General features: G+C 43.3%; 1 protein-coding gene across 4 annotated transcripts in view; it reads left to right on the top strand.

Moving 5' to 3' along the window:
• Nucleotides 1-21,880, top strand: part of Phka2 (phosphorylase kinase regulatory subunit alpha 2) — a 72,686-nt gene that overhangs the window by 41,273 nt on the left and 9,533 nt on the right. Inside the window, exons 12-26 of one of the 4 annotated variants that reach the window (XM_047536448.1) lie at nt 1,444-1,551; nt 3,139-3,217; nt 5,871-6,005; nt 6,892-7,001; nt 8,133-8,277; nt 8,534-8,612; nt 11,921-12,090; nt 13,113-13,286; nt 16,465-16,553; nt 17,565-17,698; nt 18,424-18,580; nt 19,390-19,469; nt 19,656-19,734; nt 19,840-19,969; nt 20,570-20,671. In XM_047536448.1, coding sequence (XP_047392404.1) covers nt 1,444-1,551; nt 3,139-3,217; nt 5,871-6,005; nt 6,892-7,001; nt 8,133-8,277; nt 8,534-8,612; nt 11,921-12,090; nt 13,113-13,286; nt 16,465-16,553; nt 17,565-17,698; nt 18,424-18,580; nt 19,390-19,469; nt 19,656-19,734; nt 19,840-19,969; nt 20,570-20,671 — 1,771 coding nt within the window. The remainder of the gene's footprint in view (nt 1-1,443; nt 1,552-3,138; nt 3,218-5,870; nt 6,006-6,891; nt 7,002-8,132; nt 8,278-8,533; nt 8,613-11,920; nt 12,091-13,112; nt 13,287-16,464; nt 16,554-17,564; nt 17,699-18,423; nt 18,581-19,389; nt 19,470-19,655; nt 19,735-19,839; nt 19,970-20,569; nt 20,672-21,880) is intronic. The other 3 variants (XM_047536449.1, XM_047536450.1, XM_047536451.1) reach the window with 3 other exon arrangements.

Genomic DNA, 21,880 nt, shown 5'->3' with positions numbered 1-21,880 from the left:
ACTACTGACATTTAATTGCATTCAGTTTATGTACTTAGTTTTTTAAATGTTTAGTAGTATTGAAAAAAATTACTGAATACATTAATGATATCACTGATTAATCCACAAGAAGAGAGTGACTCTCTTTATGTTATGATCTCTTTAGAGAAGGATAAGTATTTCCCATTTCCTTGGATTGACCTACATTTTCTGGAGGAAAGTGGTCGGTGACATTACCCCCAACCAACATTGCAGTGACTAAAAACTCAAAAGGCAACATGGAGTTTAGAAGAGAGAAAGTCACAGATTAACTCACAATGTGTAGCTGTTATAGGGCGCAACTTAACAGACTGATCACCACTGAGAAGTCCAAATTTGAGAGTCCAAATTTAAGCCAGCCAACTGACTGTCTTACACAATGCCCCAAAAATGGCTACTGGGAGAACAGCCCCGACCATAGGGTTGTAGGGATTCTTATACCAAAAATCACATCAATCTTAAGTGTCTGTTGCTATGATTCAAAATTACAAACTAACATCATGAGATCATCAACAGAGGGAGAAATGGGTCAAAGTGACCCTTACCTAGGTACAAACTAAAGAATGGTTACTAACATCCACACAATCACTGTTCACATGGTACATTGTTTAGGAGCAATAGGAATCAAAAGAGCAATTTTTCTTTACATAGGAATTGTCATTTTGTATTGTTAAACATGTCACACCAAGTAACTGATGATGGGTACAGAGGCGGGGTGTTCCCATGGGAGAAGCATATTTCCTATATAACATGGAGTCTCAGAGCAAAATGGAGGCTGTCTAGTCATTTCCCTTAGAGTCTGGCCTATAATATTCTCATGGAGCCAGATCTGTCAGCCCATCACATAGCCAGCACTGTCCAGCAGAGTTCAGAAGTTTATTTTGATAGACAGAAGCCCCCAGTGGGTTCTGTTTTCTGAGGCCTGATGGAGGGTGCCTGGTGTAGTAGCAAAAAATAGTGCCACCTTCTGGTAATTTTCTTGCATAGGCACACCCCTGGGAATGGCAAGAGAGAAGAAACCAGACTTGACACCCAGACATGCACTACCACAGCTGTAGGCTGCTGTTTTTGACCCTTTTACCCATAGTACAGCCAGATGGAAGTACGAGTTGTGGAACTTCTTGATGCCCACAGCTGTGCATGAAGAAGGCAGTCCAGGCCTCCTGCGCCTACTGCCCGTAGTGTGCTTGTAGGCAAAGCACTAACCTGGGATCAGGCCTAGATTTGACATCCTCTGCTGCTTATAGTCCTGCTATCCCAGAAGAGGTTCTTTTTACCTTCCTGGTCCTACATCCTGGCACTTGCACAGAATTGGTCTGGAGAATGAAAACCATTTTGTAATCCTCAGTGTGCTTCCCAGTGTAAGGTATTACTGACCTTTTTATCCTCTGATGGTCTGACTCTGGGTTTTGCTCTCTCTGTCAGGTGGATGAAGAGTACAAGAATCCTCACACGGTGGACAGAGTTCCTCTGGGGAAGCTGCCCCATCTCTGGGGTCAGTCCTTGTACATCCTCAGCTCTCTGTTGGCAGAGGTAGGGGGCTTGGTGACTTCACGGACTGGAAACCATCTGAATGAAGGTGTAGGGAGTCCCGCAAGAGCACAGGGGTTGTCTGCATAGAATGGTTGTCCGTATCTTTTGCATCTCCATGTCTTTTGCATCTTCATGCCTTTAAAATCAAATGCACTGTGTTGGCTCCCAGGCTTGACTCCTAGCCTTGTGTGATCATATTTACATTAAGCCAGGTCAGATCAGCCGTGTGCCAAAACTCCCTGTCCCTCCCCCTGCTGGCGTTCCTGTCTGTGGCTAGAATACATATGAATTGATGGTCAGCAGGAGCTGGACATTTCTCAACCAGGATTACCATTACGGGATGAGATGGGTAAAGCTGCCCTGGCCCCAGCCCCAGGCACAGGAATCAGGAGGACTTTCAGATTTCTCTACTGGAGGAGGCAGCAGACCCAGGTGGTGCCTCACACAACCTTCAACTTGCCCCCAGGCTTCTGTTGTAAAATGCACATGCTTTTGACAACTTCAAAATAAATCCCCCAGTCCTAAGTATGACTCTAGTGGAGCATTCTGGGCCCTTGGGGAAGGGCGTGGGTAAAGGAACCCAGGAAAGGAAGCAAGGGGTTACCAGCCTCTGAGGCTGGTTCATCCATGTGTGTTCCACCAGCTCTAGAAATGGGGGAGGCAGCAGTGAGACAGAATGATTCTGGGTTCCTCGTGTGTACTAGACTAAATGAAAGAGAATGTGGAACAGAGGTTCCCAGGCTGTGTCTAGTTTCATGGTCATGTCCTTGAGAGCATGGGCTTTGTTTTATACGTCTCTCTTCAGTAGGGAAAAAGCATCTATCTCCTTTAGAAAGCCAGCCCTGTCTCTGACTAGCTCTGTGATTTTGGGCAGACCTCTTAACCTCTCTGGGCTTCAGTTTCCTTATCTGTACCTTCCAGCTCAGATTTCTATATCAGTGAAATGGAAAATAACTCTGCTCCTCAGCTCCCTCCTCTCCACCATAAAGGCCTTCCTCTGGGCCTGCATTAGGTTCACTTCCTCACAGAGTTCCCATAACACCTTGTTTCCCTCTTTGGGGGCTCTGGATCATTTCTAGAAAGTTCAAGGTGATACATATTCAAAGAGTACACTTGGCAAGGGTAGGCAGACCTTTGTGGTTCAAAACAGTCAGCCCTGGGCCAGGTCCTCACCCTTCCACTCCCTCAGGTACCTTTACCTTACTTTCCCCACCTGTAAAATGGTGATGAAGGTAGACCCTACATGTTTGGAGACCTAAATTGGACAGTGCACACACAGGGGTTCAAACAGCACCTGGCACTTGGAAGAGCTCAGGAAGTATTAGTTACCATTCTTTTCATTCACACACAAGATGGAGATGCATTTGATTAGCCCTGCAGAGCCAGCTGTCAGACACGCAGTCCATCTGTCAGTGGCAATTTGAATGGCACACTTTGTGTCAAAGAAAGTAAGCAATTGACTCGTAAAACATAAAGAAAAAATCCTGAGTGTTTTAAGCCCCCAAATATGTCACTTTCTAACTTAGGTGTAAGGTGAAATTTTAGTTAAATCAATATTTCATAGTATCACTGCTCCTCTCTTCATAGGGATTCCTTGCCACTGGTGAAATTGATCCCTTAAATAGAAGATTTTCTACTTCTGTCAAACCTGATGTTGTAGTACAAGGTTTGTGAGTGTGTTTACTATTCATCTCTAAGTTGTAAAACCAATGTCATTTTTTTCATTCAAATTGTTCCCTAGTTTCTTATTTAATTAAAAAAGGGTGTGTGTGTGTGTGTGTGCACGCGCGCACATGTGTGCGCATGTGTATGTGCTTGTGCTTTTAGCGTATAGCACTTTTGTGAGATACTTTATATAACTCAGTTATTCCCAAAGGGAACAGTATTCTTCCCAACCATAAATTTACTTTCTACAAAGCAATGTTTTTTCTTGAATCTAAACCTTGATTGCTATTGAGGCCCACATGATTCATTTAGCATCATTTTTCATAACTGTGACTCTTCAAAAAGTAGAACCTGAGCCTAGTAAAATCTTGGAAACCAAGCAAGGGTCCTCCACTCCTCCCATGGAGTTCCGACTTCTCTCTGCCTTCTGCCTGCCTCCGCCACCCCTCCTTCCTCTCTAGCCAGCTCCTCACCCAGAAAGGTGGGAGGCCAGCCTGGGCTGCCATGGAGTGACTGCACCTGACTCCACTACTGTGTGTCTCCAACTGTTAGGACTCTCACCCGCTCCCCAGATGTTCTTGAGAAGAATTGAGATTGCCATGGGGGAAGCTGGCAGTGCAGGGCTCCACCTGAGATATGCCCCCAGGACAGCGATTCCTCCTCCTTCCTTCCTCTTCTAGAGGACCTTCTGGCAGCTCCATTACATGTTGCCTCATAGAACACTCACATGCCATCTAATTCCATAGCCCACTGTATGATTAGGACAAAACCCACATTTACTTCTGTGATTGGCACATACACATGCATACATTGAAAACAGTGATTAAACAAATGAAAAGCATTCCTCTTTGTGGCCACTGGCTCATTTCACTGCGCATGCCCGTAATGCAATGAGATAAACAAGAGGTTGTCATCCCAGTCAATGCTAAGTGCAGGCCCAGCGTGGGACACACCTAACCATCCCAACATTCTGACCAGTTAAAATTTGTGATGATTATGGTCATCTCCATCTTACAGGCAAGGCTTAGAAGTTAACCTACTCAAGGACCCACAGCTGACAGCTGGGATATGAATCTATTTCTGACTTCCAGATGGACTGGTCCAGCTGTACTCCATGGTCCCAGTGCTTAACCAGAGCACATTCTGCTAATTAGTGCCTTAAATCTACAAGATTGCTTTCCAACTGCAGGCCAGGACTCATTGAGGGGTCCTGGCCCACATTTTTTTTAATGTAATAGAACAGAGTGAAAATTATTAGAGGATTTGGCATGGGGAAGGGAAATACAGTTTCAGAAATTTATCCACATATGACTGCATTGGATCATGAGGCTCCCAGGTCTTAGTCCAAACCACTGCTCTGAAAGAGTCACTCCTACAGAGTGGCCACTGTGCGGCTTTGAAAAAAAAAAATGTGGATTTCTGCTTGTTACTGAAAGCTTCAGAAGGGACAAGTGTTAAAGGAACCCCTCAGCCAGCCCTGTGTGGGTAACATCCTCATTTGCTAGGACTGGGGGATTAGGTTCCAGTCCTGAGTCAGCTATAACTGGCCAGGTAATCACACAAGGCTTCTCTCAGTGGTGTGTTATGAAGATCAGATGAGATAATGAATATTAAAATACGTTTAAAAGCATCAAGTGCTATGTAAATTTAAGGAGGCGCCATTCAGCTCTCAGTGGCATTTATATGTATTGTGTGTTCAGCCCCCTCTCCCCAGCCCATGGGTATAGTGGTGGAACTTGAGGCCACATTAATAGTAGCTGAGCCTTTATTCTCTGGCCTGATCACCCCACTCCAAGTTCCCAAAAAGCTGTGTGCAGCTGGACAAAGTACCAGCCACTCTCTCTGTGGCTGTACTTCCCTTCTGCAGTCCCCTACCTGGACTCCTTCTCTTTGCCAAAGCACTGCTCTTTCTTATAAAAGGCAGTCAGTATTAGCACAACAGGTGCAGCCCAGCTGATCCCTGATGTGGCCCCAAGTGAAGGTCTCCCACCCCGATGGTCCCCAGATCTCAGATACTCAGAGTCCCTGGCCTGTGGGTGTACCAGTGCCCAGCGTCACCCACTGGAGTGGGTTCTAGGCTAGCTCTAAAGGGCTCTTCCCCACCTGCAGGGTCCTATGCTATGGTTCCAGGTAGGCCAAGCTGCTGCACTTCCACAGCATCTTTTTTCTCTGGAGGGAAGGAGGTCTCCCCCCACCCCCTCAGTCAGTGTCCCCTAAAAGTAGACTTTACCACATTGTTGTTCTTTTCTTGCTCTTTGGCAGCATGGTGCAGGCTTCTCCTGGCATCCCCCAAGGGAGCTGTGTTCGCTCCTGACCCAGTGTGAAAAGGACAAACAGGTTTACAATAAATGCAGATCTAGGAGTGGCAAGTCATTATTTGAGATGGGGTAATTTGTCATAGGACCTATTGAAGAGAGTTTCTAGAAGTGCACACTGAGGGCACTTGACAAGTATACATCATGGTTGTTGAGGGGTGGCAAGGACAGAGAGGACCAGAAAGAGTGGCAGGACCAATGACACCATTTCCAAGACCAACCAATGTGTGGAGAGCATGCCAATGTGCCTCTCAGGCAGAAGAGAGGACAATAAACTGCATGCCAGTGTGCAGAGACATGAGGCACAATCTGATACCGATTCTATGTTCCTGTTCACAGTCACTGTTTTGGCAGAAAACAGTCACATTAAGGAGCTGTTGAGGAAACATGGGGTAAACGTCCAGAGCATTGCTGACATTTATCCAATTCGAGTCCAGCCAGGCCGGATTCTCAGTCACATATATGCCAAGCTTGGTAGGTTGGGGGCATGTTTACCAAGGGAGCACCTTGGTTCTAGGTTTGGGGTCTGAGGGAGACTGATAATATGTAAGTTTTGAAGAGCTGGGCAAAAGACTAAGCAGGTGATTCCACCATGATGTGAAGGAGAATGCACGAACAAGCAGCTGCTCCCTGGCCTGTTCAGCGGGTACTGCCATAGACTGGCTTGGCTGTTTGGCAGATCCATTGTATGATAAGGAGCCACAATTGAAAATTCACAGCAGGAAGAGTCATTTGTGTGTTGACATTACTTCTAATTTTTATCTGTAGTATTAGAAAATGCTGGACTGGGGATGCAGCTCAGTGGTAGAGCGCTTACCTAGCACATGTGAGGCACTGGGTTCAATCCTTAGCACCACATAAAATAAATAAATAAAGGTATTGTGTCCATTTACAACTAAAAAATATTAAAAAAAAAAGAATAGAAAATGTCATTTACCCATTAAAATGGAAGGAGGTTCTCTTTAGTTTTCTAGAACCTGACTTTGTTTAGTTTTATGGCTAAATACTAAATAAAAGTCAGCATTACTAAAGTTCTTTCAATAATTTCATTTTGTCCACGTTTGAACCAGTGCTGATCATATACATGCATGAACAGAAGGGAGTAGAATTTGTATCTATATTCAACTTGGTCAACATTTTTAAAAAGGACAATGGTACTAGAAAAAACAAACCCCAAACTGGAGATGTAGCTGAGTGGTAGCATGCACAAGACACTGGATTCCATCTCCAGCACTGCAAAAAATAAAAATAAAAAAGTGGGTTATCTAACATAAAAATAAGCCCAGCCTTAGCCTAAGTCATTAGATTACTTGTTACTATATTTCCTCTAACTCCAGTGTTTCTTTTATTTTTCAAATAGGACGGAATAAGAATATGAAGCTGAGTGGGCGACCATATCGGCACATTGGTGTTCTTGGAACTTCTAAACTCTATGTGATTAGGAACCAAATCTTTACTTTTACACCCCAGGTGAGAAGAGCAGGCCAGTGGCAAACCCACCACCATCCTTTTATTAAGTTCTCTTCTCTGTCTGGTAAGCTTTTCTTCAATGAACATGGCAGAATCTGCATGCATAAGTTCAGATGGAGACATGAAGTGATACCCAGTATCTTGTCCATGTCTTTGCTCATAGTAGGTGTTCAATAAATGTTGATTGATTCAAATTGCACATGTCATTACTTCCAGTCATCAATATTAGTGAAAGTCACACTGCTTTACAAATTTGCTAGTGACTTGTCATTTGACTTGCAATCTTTGTGCTCCTAATCTTAATAGTCCATAACCCTTCTCAGTCTGATTTCCAGGCCCTAACCCCCTTACTGGGCTATAGAATATAATGATCATGGAACTTATCTTCAGTGTTTTTGTGTCTAAAGAAAACTATCCCTATGGAAGCACAAACCAAACATGTTTTATCTATTTGGACTGCTAGAAAGATGTATGGTAGGGTTGTTTTGTCAGTATGGGGCACAGCATGGCCCCAGCTTACTTGGATACAGGGTTGGCTGTGGTGTCTTGGATCAGTAGCCCCAAGCTGCTATTTTTCATCCAAGCCTGTGCTGCTCACTTAAACTTTGTGAATTTTTCCCCTTAGTACCAAATTTCAGTCTAGAGCTGAGCGTGCTCTAGTCCAGAGGTCAGGAGAACAATTTGATTTTCATTGACATCAGGCAACAGTGCTTTGAGTTGGCATCAGTCAGGTGAACAGTGTCTCCATATCTTACCTACTCTTAAGGCCTCACTTGGAAAGCATCTCCAAACTGAGTAGCCCCAGAAGGAGTAGGACTTAAGGAGTTATTGATTTGCTTTCAGAGACAGTGATATTGGGCAAAGCGCTTAAGTCCCCTGTCAGAGGAGCTGAAAACAGATCTAGCAGTGCACCTTTGCCTTCTGTGCTATTTTAACCACAGCTTCTGGGCAGACGACAGGATGATTTGTCTGATCTCAAGGGGAGTGGCCCCATGATGGGTGGATTAAGGACAGCACGAGCATCTTCCCTGGCAACTAAACTCCAGGATTAGTGCTACCCTGAGAGACAGCTGGTGTTATGTGCAGGTAAGACAAAGAGTGGCTCTTTACCTGACCTGTTCTCACTTTCAGTTCACCGACCAGCATCACTTCTACCTGGCCCTGGACAACGAGATGATGGTGGAGATGCTGAGGATCGAGCTGGCCTACCTGTGCACCTGCTGGCGGATGACAGGCAGACCCACACTTACCTTCCCCGTCACACACACCATGCTCAGTAATTTCCTGAATTCCATCTGGCTGGGTCATGCCCCATGGGTGGTTTGGGTCCTTTTCCAAATGTTTAGAACAGATCCCATGGACAAAGCTGAGTATTGAAGGGACTCCTTAGCAGCTTGGTTTCTTATCTCAGGAGTCTTCTGTGCCATAAGGAATTTAATTAGATTGTGCTGGTGAAAACATTTAGTGCATAGCTGGGAAAAAAAATGTATTCCCAGATTAAGTAAACTCATCATCACTTTTTTTTTCTTTAGCAAATGATGGCTCAGACATTCATTCTGCAGTTCTTTCTACAATTAGAAAACTAGAGGATGGATATTTCGGAGGAGCTAGGTAATTGACATTTTTTAAAACAAGAGTAGCATTGACCTTTCTTAAGGTCTTTTGCTGCCCTTTTCCCATTTTTCATGTCCATTTTCATTTCAATTGCTGAACCTAGAAACATGGCATTTTAAAGTGAGAAAAAGGAAGTTAAAATTTATCTATTCCTTTCTCCCATGTAGAACTTGAATCAGGTGTAAAACAGCATTCGGTTGATGTCTGTTAAACTTTTGCAGGCATTAGGTGGCCTTGGGCATAGAGAGGTGGGCACATCAACCTCTCTGAAGTGATGTCCTGCCTGGAATACCTTTATGGAGTGCTGTGGTTCTGTTAAAAAGCATGGAAGAAAACACCCAGCACCTAGGCCTCATCAAGTACTAAATAAATGTGTGACAGTAGTATGCTGTCACCTTAAGAATAATTCATAGAATCCAGACATGATGGTGCACACCTGTAATTCCAGTGGCTCGGGAAGCTGAGGCAGGAGGATTCCAAGTTTGAGGTCATCCTAAGGAACTTAGTGACACCTTGTCTCAAAATCAAAATAAAAAGGGCTGGTGATGTGGCTCATTGGTTAAGCCCCTGTGGGTTCAATTTCTGGTACCAAAAAAAGGAAAGAGAAGGAAGGGACGGAGGGAGGGAGGGAGGAAGTAAGGAAGGAAGGAAGAGAAAAGAAAAGAATAATTCTTAGAACTTGACACATTCCTTGGTAGCCCTGGAGCAGAACACCTGATTTGGGGCCTGCATAGGTCACTGTCCCCCTAGTTTTAGTGAAATTAGACTCATTTGGGTCTACAGGCCCAGAGCATGGCATTCACTCTGCAGTGTTATGCTTAAGCACCTTGAGTGACAGGGTGCTGGTCCTCCACAGAAACCCCAACCTGTGTTGTACCTCTGAGTGTCACAGGGCAGAAGATTTTTCTCTAGTGATTGTGCCGCACCTTCCTGAATCCTCTGGGATACTCCAGAAGGCCCCCAAGAGAACCTCTTTGTGTAGCCTTCCCCCAGCTCAGGGATCCTTCCATTGGATCCCTGACAGAATGCCGGTTGCTAAGAACATTTGGGATTTGAAGTAGCCCCTTCTTACTTCATCCTACCCCAGGGACCCTGCTACCAAAGTCAAGGTCATTTTTTAAACTGTGGTAAAATACATATATTATTCCCATGTTAAGCATTTCTACACGTCCAGTTCAGTAACATGAAAGATATTCATTGTTGTAAGACAGCGTTTTTCCTCTTGCAAAACTGAAACTCCACACCCATTAAACTTCCCCTCCCCTGGCCTTGGCACCACCTTCTACTTTACTCTTTGTGCCTATGAGTTCAGGTAGACAGTTCATCTGAGTGAAATCATGCAGCATTTTTTGGTGTGTGTGACCATTTATTTCACCTAACATAATGCCCTCAAGGTTAAGTTACTGTATTTCTAACTGTGGCCTCAGTCGATTTGCAGCAGCCCCTGCAGTCGGTGCCTCTATCCACAGAGCTTGCTGCTGGTCTTGCTGTAGACTGGAAGAGGCTCTCCAAGCAGATGTCTCCTGGTCCCTCGGCAGTGTCAGTGAGATTGTCCCCAGTGTTTTTCTGTTTACATTTCCAGGGCTAGTGCCCCAATTCCAATCAGCATCCACTTCTGAATATTTTCTCTCCAGTTTGGATAAGTTTCCACTTGGGGTATGGCATCATGACCCAGTCAAAAAATACTATAGACCCATAATGAACCATTTTGCCAAATACATTCTTTTATTGAAATGTGATCATTGTAAAAAGGACACCATGTCTAGTTAACTGAGTACTTGCAGTGTGTCCTATGTGTTATTTCACTAATCTTTTTGATGTGGGCCAGATTCCCATTTTATGGGAACTGTAGGCTCAGAGAGCCAGGAGCACAAGACAAATAGGTGCACAAGCCCTGCGTGAATCCAGGACCAGCCTCTAACTCCTGGGCCCAGGGTCTTCTGTTTATAGAGCACCATGAAGATAACCATGGAAGAAACTAGAATGCCTAGGCTCTCAGCTATCTTTCTTAGAATATTTTGTTTGACTGGGGATGAAACTGAGGGCTTTGTGCATGCTAGGTAAGCACTCTACTTCTGAACTACATCCCCAGGCCCCTATTCAGTTCTAGATAATTAAGGTTGAATCCCATCTTGGCTTTCCCTCTAGGTCTGAGGATTTTTAAAAGCTGAACTCACCCTACAGGTTGGACTTCACCTCTTGGGTCCCCTTGGGGTAGCTTACTATCAAAAGCTTTTAAAGTAACTGCCTTTCAGCCTTTGAGTTCTCTTTAGCCTAATAAACCTGTTCCTCTTCACCTTCAGAGAAAAACTTTCCATGGCCTTTTTCGCTCCAGCTCACCTCCTCTTCTCCAACCCTAGGGCAAAACAAAATAGTCCTTAGAAGTAGCCCCTTAGCTCTCCAGGGCAAAGTTTTTTGTTCAGGCAAGGGCAGGCTTTTCTTTCCCTGAGGCCATCTGCAGCCCATTTGCCCTCTGAAGCTCAGGCACCTGTGAATTCAGTTATGTTGCCTGCTCCAACTTACTCCTGGACTGGTCTCAGGTTCTCAGTTTTTCCTGACTATTTAAACTAAGTCCTAATCTGATGCTGGTAGCTCAGAGGGAAATATCTTGTTTTCACTTCTGGTCTGACATTTTGAGAATGTTTTTGTAGGGTGGAAATCCCATGCACTCCCAGCATCTATGGATTGACCCTCAGAACTTGGGGGCTGCTGCCTCTGTGGGGATCCCAGGCTGCCAATTCTGGCTCCCAGTTTCCAATGGAACTGTTTTCAGCCTCATAGGCTACTCAGGGCATCTGCTCCAGTCTGGGGATAGTGGGTGCATCAAATTCCTTCTAGCGAGAACTTTGGCTCTAAGATGTGCCTCTTCCAACACTACCTCCTATGCCTGTGTGACCACATTTCATGGTAAGGCCAAGTGCACCAAGAGAATGATTGCTTCTGGCCCAGTCATTTTAGGGGGAAAAAAATACCGCAGGTTGGTTCTGGTTAAAAGTGGTTTGCTCAATTTATTTTGTAAAAGTTTTGGTCAGTTCAGTAAAATAGATTGGTATTTGTGTTGGGTTTGGGAGTGAGAAATCGGCATGATTTTTTTACTTTTAATATGTTACATGCTTTCACTTCATACATGCTATTGAATTTTTTTTAAATTTCTTAACTGACTACTTAGAGTGATCTGTTGAGTAATCAATATTTATTGATTCTGGCAGAAGCACCACCTGGTTGTTGAAAAGTCCCCTAGTGATTCATAGTGGAAGTTTGTCCACACTCCATCAGTGTCCCTTAACATAGTGTCTTCTTGGCAGAGTAAAATTAGGGAACCTGTCGGAATTTCTCACCACGTCATTCTACACGTATCTGACCTTCCTGGATCCGGACTGCGATGAGAAATTGTTTGATGATGCCAGTGAAGGGAACTTCAGCCCTGATAGTGACTCAGATCTGGGAGGATATGTGGAAGACGCCTGTAATCAAGGTACCATGTAGAATGCTTTTGCAAGTGGTTCCTTGAATTTATTTAAACCTTGGCACTGTGATAAAATTGCCCTAAGACTTGAGAACAGAAAATGATTAAGCTAAAAGGAAACAACAGCAAAAAAAAAAAAAAACTTCTGAAACTTTCAAGTATTATAATGAATAAAATGCCAGTTAAAACCTAAACTACAAAAAATGTAAATAAAATAAAAACCTAAACTACCTAAACCTAAATGATGCCCTGGCTTTTTTAAACTCAGAGGGACCAAGAAGAGTATGAGAACTTTTCACGTGTGTGTGTGTGTGTGTGTGTGTGTGTGTGTTTTGATGTAGCCCGCTTGCCTATTGAAGCTCAGGCACCTTGAGTTCATTTGCACCAATTTACTCCTTGAACTGTTTCTCACAGCCTTTTAAACTAAGATACAACCCTGGATGACAAAGGGCTTCGTGCCAGTTAGGCCAGCACTCTACCACTGAGCTGCACCCCGCCCCCATCCTCACAAAATATATTCTGAAGACAGAAACACATTGCTTGAATTGTCAAAGGAATGGTAGAACCCTCTAGGTTCAATTATGAGTGATGAAACTTCATATATACAACCTTTCTCAATCTGAATAGAGAGTTGGGTCAAAGTGACCTGGTTTTTGCTTTTCGATAGAAGTTAGAATTAGGGCTGAGAATTCCATAAGGCTTAGTTTGCTCTTGACAAAACAAAAGACTGACCATTGGCTGCTGTCCTTCAGGTATTATGCAGCTCATCTTAGGATGATGTCATGTAAACAATTATCTTGACCTGCATTTTGTTTTCCCGAGAAGAAGTTTTTCCAAACAGTAAATTTAAACACATATACATTCTAACTTTTTACCTTATAGAGTGGGTAGAGGTGTCAATATCTGTATCTAAATGCCCTCTTTCTCTACCTTTATTTGGTGCTGCCCACTATACATAGTCATTGTTAGGCATTTGGGATATTTCTCTAGCTTGTTTTCATTGGCTCTTTTTCTTGCTTGTCCAATTATAGAAAGCCAAGATGAACTCGACCAGTATATGAACCACCTTCTGCAAAGTACATCCTTGAGGTGCTATCTGCCCCCTCTCTGTAAAAAGACTGAAGACCTCCATATGTTCAGTGCCATCCACTCCACTCGGGACATACTTTCTGTGATGGCAAAAGCAAAGGGTTTGGAAATTCCATGTATGTTATTGAACTCTTTTCTGCCTATTAAAATACTTTCTTTTATCAAAGTAATGTATGAATATAATTTAAAAGAATGCTAAAAGATAACAAAAGCCTCCCCCATCCATCTACTTGAAAGTGACCATTTTTAATTTCTTTAGCTATTTCTGGCATTTATATATCTCCATATTTCTAAAATAATATGTGTACACTTCTGTCCTTTAATGTATCAAAGTGTTGGTACCTATCGACTTTCTGTTTCATGGGTAAGGATAGGTTAGCTGGCTTAACTCACCACTCTTCTGCTCCCTTCCCTTAACCTACCAAGAGAACTGTATGAAAGTTTAGTTAAATTAGTATTCAGTCTTGTATGCATGCAAATATTATTTCCAACTGGGATTATATTACCATTTTTACTTTTTGTTTTAATAGTTGCCCTGTCTTTTCATTTGCTTTGATTTCTTTCTCTATCTTCCAATGGCCTCACAATACTAACTTCCACAAGGTAATCATATCAGTGAAGCCCTTGATCCCATTATTTACAGTCTCTGTCTTTCTGTCCAACTGCACTCTAAGCCTATTGTGTACTTGTCATCCTGGAAATTTCCTTGGGCTCATGTCTTTAGACGTATTCCTTGTTTCCTGGATCTGGTGTGTTCCCTATGTGTTCCTCTTTCCTGATTTGTTGTTGTTAGTGGTGGTGGTGGTTTTTTGTTGTTGTTTTGTTTTTTGTTTTTAGTGGAACACATTCTGGAATAGCTTCACTTGGTTAAAAATATTAGTACAATAAAGGAGGGCATGGTAATGACAGCCGTCAACTTGCTTGTTTCTGAAGTTCCCTTCTAACTTGGTTGCCCTCATGTCTGGGACCTTCCTTCACCATCATCCTGGAGGGTTCCTTGACTTGTCTCCTGGGTTGGCTCTATTCTTTTCTGTTTCTCAACTCTTCCTTTTTCTTGGTTCACTCTCTTATTCTAGTGAGGACATCCAGTCATTTCCTGAGAAATAGCACATGGTGGGTTATATTGTTGAGAACTTGCAGGTCTGAAAATATCTAAAAATATTCTATATCCATTTGAGAGTTTGGCTGGGTAGAATTCTAGATTGAAAATTCCTTTTTCTTTTTTTTGAGATTTTTGAAAGCATTACCTCATTGTCTTCTTGCTACCAGTGTTGCTATTGAGAAATCTAAACCCATTCTAATTTTTGATCCTTTCGGTATAAACTGTTTTTTTTCTTTGAAAGTTTTTAATATCTTTCCTGCTTCCCAGTTCTGAAATTTGAGTGGTGTGCTGTGATCTGAGTGTTTTCATCCTTTGTGTTGGGTTATTTAGCAGGCCTTTCCAGTCTGGAAATTTATGGTTTTCGATCCTGTATTTTTCTGAAAACTTTCTTGAATCATTCCCTTCCTTATATTTTCCTAGTTCTAGCTTTGTAGTATTTCATTGATTCCAGTGTTGATTTCCTAGAGAAGTCTTTATCATTCTTCTTCTTTTTTTCCATTTTTCTGTCTGTTCTGAGTATACTTGCCTTTGTGTTTTAAATCTTAGTTCCCGAATTTCATCTGTTCTTGTTTTCTGCATGTAATATAATTTCTTATTATTCTAAGAACATTAATGAGGGGGTGGGTTGTTTTTGTTTGGGCTTACATTTTCTTCTCCCTGAATGGTTTCCATTTCCCCCAAGTCACCTTTTCTTCTTTAAGTTTCCATCTTTTCACATTAGAGTCCCTCCTCCAAGCATGTGGATGGGACTTGTGGCCTCAGGGTTCCATGGCTGTAGACTGATCAGATTTCCCAGAGCTATTTTCCAGTGCTCTGTTCTATCTCCTGCTTGAAAGGTAAAGGTCTTTTTGCCTGGATCTCTATAGCTACTTAGTCTCCATAAGGAATGCACTCAGGCCTTCAGATGTACTGGTCAGCCCCTACCTAGTCACCCTCCCTCTTTCACCCTGTTCAGAGAAGCCCTCTAGTCTCCTGTCAGAGTGAGCAAGGTGGTCCCCACACTGTGTGAGTTGAGGAGGGCATCTAGGGAGCTCAAAGCTTCTCACATAGCTTTTCTCCAGTCTTCCTTATTTTGTTCACCCTCTTTGGACCCCCAATTTCAGAAGCACATGGTGCAGCAAGTTCCTGAGACTTCTGGAGATTCTCTGATGTAAATCTGATTGGTTCTTGGATTTCCCCACTGTATGCTTGGACTTTGGTTGCCTCATGTCTGCTAAATTAGTTATCTTTCATTCATTGGATTTTCCACTTCCAAAATCTTGTCACTACTACCTTTCTCCTTTTTTCCCATATTCTTGAGGATTTGTCTCTTTAAAAATATTTTCTGTAGTCTTAGTGGGGATTTGGAACAAAGTAAAATTCCAATGTTTGATTAGATTCACCAGTGTAACCTGGGCATTTATAAATACTTTTCTTTTTCTTTTCTTTTTTGGTAGCATTGAACCCAGGGGTTCCTAACCACTGAGCCACAACCCAACCCGTTTTATTTTTTATTTTGAGACAAGGTCATGCTAAATTGCCGAGGACCTCAGTAAGTTGCTGAGGCTGGCCTCAGACTTGTGAATCCTCCTGCCTCAGTCTCCCAAGTTGCTGGGATTATAGGCATGTGCCACCATGCCCAGCTATCAATAACTTTTAAATATGTATCAGTTTTATCTTGAAAACTTCCTAGTCTCCTGAGATAATACGATATAGCCTGGAAGACAGAGATGGCTTCATGAATGAATACAGATAATAATATTCAAAGATGGTTAAAAAATAAGACCTAAAGAGTGGTAGAATGAAATGCATACCGAACAGGAAGTGGAGACACCTGGATTATGGAACTCTTGCAGCCTTAGACAAATAAATAATCTACCTTCCCTGGATCTCAGTTTCCTCATGGGGGTGAGGGAGAGGTCTGACTCAATTTCTTCTAAGTCTTATTCCAGTCCTAAGATGTTGAGTAATTTCCCCTGAATTCTAGGAGGGAAAAATGAAATTCTCTCAAAGCAAAAAGCTATTTTCTGCTCATTTCTCATTCCCCAATTTAGCACATATGTGGCTACATAACAAATTTTCATTGAAATTAGCTAAACTAAGTAGTCATTCCTCATTTGGATTGTATTAAATGAGGAGTAACCACCACACCTCTCAAAAGAAGTACTTCGTAGTTCCTCCTCAGAAGCGTTCTCTATTATTTTGTTTTCTAGTCGTTCCCATGACTTTGCCAACTAAAGTTCTAAGTGCCCACCGTAAGTCTTTGAATCTTGTTGATTCTCCTCAGCCACTCCTAAAAAAGGTAAAGTATTTGGGATAATTAAAAAAAATTAAAAAGTGTAATTCTCTATAATGCTGGGTTAGTCCCAAGAAGTCTCTTAAATGTTGAAACTAAAAAGAAAGAGTATATTTCTTGATATCCAGAACTTTTCCACTTAGAAGCTCCAAGTTTTGATATGAATCCAATCACTTAGTTATCTGGAATATGATTGGCATCATCATGTACACCAAATTTGGTGCAGACCTTTATATTTTACCTTTCTGCTGTCCCATCAAAACCCAAGTGGTACTAGTGGAAGTGAACTAGTTGTCCCCCTCGGCCTGACCTGTCTGTCAGCTAGCCAAGGCAGAAGACATGCAGCACAGGCTACAGTGTTCTGTTACTCATATTCCTAAGGTCATGGAAACCAGGAAGAACCTTCTCAGGAGCATAAAAATCTCAGGCTGTTCCTTGTTGCTTCCCATAATTTGGTATTTTATTCTGAAGTCTCTCCTTGATTTTATGTCACATGAATTAAAATATCCAGTGCCTGTTGGAGAAATTTTACCCTAACTTCAACTTTACATTGTTTAAAACATGCATTTTTGTGTTTGCTTTGCTTCCAAAAAAAAACAAATTTTATTGAAGCATAATATATAAAGACAAAAAGGTATGTAAAGCGTAAGTATAGACTAAAATGAATTGTCACTGAGCCAATATACAAGTGGCTCCCTCTCGCTCCCTCTCAGTCACTTCCTCCCCCTATAGTCCAAAGATAATTTCTAACAGCAGAGGTTATTTTTACCTGTTTTTGAACTTTGAATTAATAAAAATTACACGTATTTTAACCTGTTCCAGTTTCTTGCAAACATTGGTCAACATGGTGATTCACTGATCAAAAATAGTAAGAACCTAAAAATAAAAAGGTACAAAATATTCACTGAAAAATAGGTCCAACCAGAGTTCAAAGACTAGGTCGGTGTTTTACTTCTTGATCATCTGAAAGTTCCTATACTCAACCCCTCTCCTGCTTTTTGACTTTTGTATGGCCAGGCTCCTGAAGATGACTTCCAGTGGCCCAGAGATGACCATGGTGACTTGGACTGTGAGAAGCTGGTTGAACAGCTGAAAGATTGTTCAAATCTGCAGGACCAAGCAGACATTCTGTACATCCTTTATGTAATAAAGTAAGTGTCCTCATCTGTTTGGGTTGCTATAACACAAAACAAATTGGTATTATAATCAACAGAAATGCATTTCTCACAGTTCTGGAAACTGGAAATCCAAGACCAAGGTGCCAGTAGATCCAGTGTCCAGAGAGAGCCAGCTTTCTGGTGGAGGGCACCTTTTCTCTGTGTCCTCAGATGGTAGAAGGGATGTGCTAGCTCTCTGGGCCCCTTCTATAAGGGCACTAATCTCAATCATGGGGGCTCTGTTCTCATGATATAATCAGCTCTCAAAGGCTCCATCCCCTAATATCATCACCCTGAGTGCTTTAGTATTTTAACATAGAAATTTAGGGGGACACAGACTTTCAGGCCACAGCAGTAAATTTATGGTTGAGCCTTCTCAGTTCTCCTTAATTCATTTTCCTAGTCTCTCAGCCTCCAGCAACCCTGGGTCATGATCATATTCACTCCAGTTACCCAAGATCACCAGGAATGAGCCTTCCATCCCCTTCTTTGCCTACTGATGCTGACCTCCTAGAACAAGAAGGCTGAGTGAGACCAGGATCCTACAATGTCCTTATTAATCTGTTTCAAAGGACATAGGGATGCTTCGATAGTATGGAACCCTGTCAGGGAGGCTGAGGCACCAGGAGTGCCAGATTCCTTGACAAGATGTACATTCATTTCCTCTTGCAGTCTAAACATTCTGAACCATATCTCTGCATTTTTCTATCTCTTGACAGGGGTCCCAACTGGGACACTAATCTCTCAGGACAGCATGGGGTCACTGTTCACAATCTTCTCAGTGAACTCTATGGGAAAGCTGGCCTGAACCAGGAGTGGGGTTTGATTCGCTACATCTCAGGCCTGCTCAGGAAGAAGGTGGAGGTCCTTGCCGAGGTCAGAGCAGCCATGCCTGCTGGGTTGTCCTTCATCCCCTTTAGCCCCATGCCCTCTTCCTCTTCCAATCTTGGAGTTACAGAAACTCTCGAGGCAAGTGCCTCTTACCTGTAAAGGAAAGTGGAGACCTCATCCAGTACTGGGGCAAGCCCTTCTCCCCTGACCTCCCATTGCTCTGGGAAGGAAAGCAGAGAGAACATTCAAGTTGATTAGTTTGGTTCATTCTTAACCACAGAAAAGGCTTGCCAAGATCAAATGAAGATACTCTATGGCCAGGCAGCCTCTGAAACATAGCTCTCTTATTTGTGCACATCCACAGTACAGTGATCATTAATATTTATTACCCTGAGCCCCTGCCAAATCCAGAACCACTTTCTACAACACTGAAGCTCAGTATTCGGGCAAGGTGGTGGTATTTATTATATGTGAGAAATGGGGAAACTGGTAAGTTGGGAATACAGTGTGATCATTGTCTCTTACCATCACCACTTGAGGACTCATCCTGCCTTGTCAAGCATCAGAGAGCCCAAGGCATCTGCTGCAGTGGATGGGCATTAAATGCCTACTGATGAGCCTTGCAGAGCCAGGCCTGGGGCAACACCTGGGAGATAGAGACCCAGCCTGCCTAGGTTGCTTAGTCTGGAGTCTGGGTATGAATTTTTCAAACAAAGGGCAATGTGGATCATAATGTTTGTAAAGGTAAGTTTATGACTTTATTGGCAGTGATCCAGTTGGCTTCGCCTAATCTCTCTTCTACCCACCCCCTTTCCCTTTTTCTCTCTCACCCTTTCTCCCAAATACATATTTAGGCCTGTGCAGACCTGCTGTCCCACCAGAAGCAGCTCACTGTGGGGTTACCGCCTGAGCCCAGGGAGAAGACTATCTCTGCGTAAGTCCATGACCCAGGGACCTCAGGTTTGTGGGACAGCAGTGGGAAAACAGCAGGGCTGTGTACTATTCCGGAGACCTTCTGTCAAATGGGCACTTGCAGTACAGAAAACAGGGATCTTACATGAAGGACCAGGAGGCCCTGATCCCAGGCACCTCATTGTGTTTGCGGCCTGCTCCTTCCTAGGCCTCTTCCTCCAGAGGAGCTCACAAAACTCATCTACGAGGCCAGCGGGCAGGACATCAGCATCGCAGTCCTCACACAGGTCTGGGGCTGGCGTGGGAGGGGTCACAGTCTTCCTCAGAGTGCCAGCGGGCCCCTTGGTCACCCACTGGGTTTCTGAAGCCCCATCCCCATGTATCTTTGCCAGGAGATTGTAGTTTACCTTGCCATGTACGTCAGGGCCCAGCCTAGCCTCTTCGTGGAGATGCTCCGACTCCGGATTGGGCTGATCATTCAGGTGATGGCCACAGAGCTGGCACGGAGCCTGAACTGCTCAGGTGAGAGGCAGTGGCTTCTGAAGCTCCTGGCTGCCCAGCCCCACCCCAGCACCTGGCCTTGAGACCTTGCTCTGAAGGGACCCCTACTCCAATATTTCTGTTGGCTTCCAATGCCTCCCGCCCGTCAGGTCATACAGGCGCAGGGCACTGAAGTTCCTAAGACAGGGGTGACGAGGCACTAGTGATATTTACCATGAGAACCTTTCGATACCTAAAAGCTAAGCTCCTTCCTGCTATTCTTGCTGTGAAATGTCATCCTCCATTTAGTAACAACTTTACTGGAAAGAGTCCTCCCAATTGAAATATAAATAGTAATCACAAGGCACATCCCAGCATCAGGGATCAGGACGTTGCCAAAAAATATGTGTATGTGTCTAGGAATTAAGCAAATTGTACCAATTTAAACAACAGCATTTAGAATCCCCAGAGACCAGTGCCTTTCAGCCCTGCAGCACCAGTGAGGCGATCCTGAGCAGGGAGACCTGCCACTGAATCCTTTGGCACCCCCTCTCACCCAGGTCCACCATGTCTGTACTGTGACTGTGCCTTCACCTGCCACCAGCCCTGGGTCTGGGACACTTAAAAGATGTTTGTTTATAGGAGAAGAAGCTTCTGAGAGTTTGATGAACCTTAGTCCTTTTGATATGAAAAATCTCCTGCACCATATTCTGAGTGGAAAAGAGTTTGGTGTGGAAAGAAGCGGTGAGTAATTGCTCTGGGTACCCCTACAGGGAGCTGCTTCCCTGCCACACAAATCAACATCAGTACTTGAGATTCAGACATGAGCAGTGTGTGATTGTACTGTTCCTGTATTAATGGGATGGACAGAGGCCTAGGCTCAATGTTCCTGCTTTTAAGGCTTCAGGACACCCTCACAGGTTTGCTGAGACAGGACTTCTTCCACAGGTTGCAGTGGCACATGGGCACAGTGTCATGCCTCTGCATCTTGTGTCTCCTGTGGCCATGAGCACCAGCTGTCGTCACTTGCAGCTCAAGTGCTGTGGGGGTAGGGGGTTGACCCCGAGTGTCAGGATGAAAGAATTGTTTTTCAAATCACCTGAAGTGGCCTGGCCTTTGGTTTGGGTAGATGCGATCTCAGCCAGGTCCCCTGTCATCTTCCATGGGGCAGGAAGAAGACCCTCTTCAACCTCTGAAGGCCAGTTCACTTGCCTCAGTCCAGTCTTGCTTGCTCAGTTTATCTGTCCCGGAACCCTACTTGCAGGGCTAAGAAATTTAATCACCCAAGTCCTTGTTCTGAAATGCTCCCTAATTATAATTGAAGCAATTATCATTTCTCCTCCTCATAAAAAAGCTAAACAATTTGCAGCCACATTGGTGGATTTATTTCATCAAGCTAAAAAAATACACTGTGGGCTGTCATTCCTTTTATTTAATAAGAAGGACACTGGGTACTTTGTATTTTTCCAAAGCCACAAAAGGAATCAGATGCCTATTGGTGGCTTTTCTCCTTTCCCAAGGGAGGAGTGCTCAGGACCCTTGTCCAAAAGTAATTTCCAGTTCTTTCCAATGCACAATCCTTGAAATATAAATGTACTAGATAAATAATGTGTTCTCATCATAGTAGTGTACATGGTTTGACACAGATAATTGGCATTAGATGTAAAGCTATAGATGCTTACAACACTAGGAACTGAGTAATATCATTTGAAAGCCCAAATATGGCTAATTAAAAGTAAGAACAGAAGATGAACTATCTTTTTGAAATAAAACATCATTTCTTCATTTGTAATTATTCAGTTTTTATAAACTAGGAAGCTCAAATAGACTTAGAATTCTTGGAATTCTGATTATATCCTGAGATATCCAAGATAGCTGTTTCCCGTGAACACCCCATACAGACCCTTCTGGAGCTTCCCAGACCTCTTTTGGCTTCTACTTTCCACCTGCCCT

The sequence above is a fragment of the Sciurus carolinensis genome, chromosome X (assembly GCF_902686445.1).
Source record: "Sciurus carolinensis chromosome X, mSciCar1.2, whole genome shotgun sequence".
NCBI lineage: Eukaryota > Metazoa > Chordata > Mammalia > Rodentia > Sciuridae > Sciurus > Sciurus carolinensis.
This window is presented reverse-complemented; position numbering and strand designations above follow the sequence as displayed.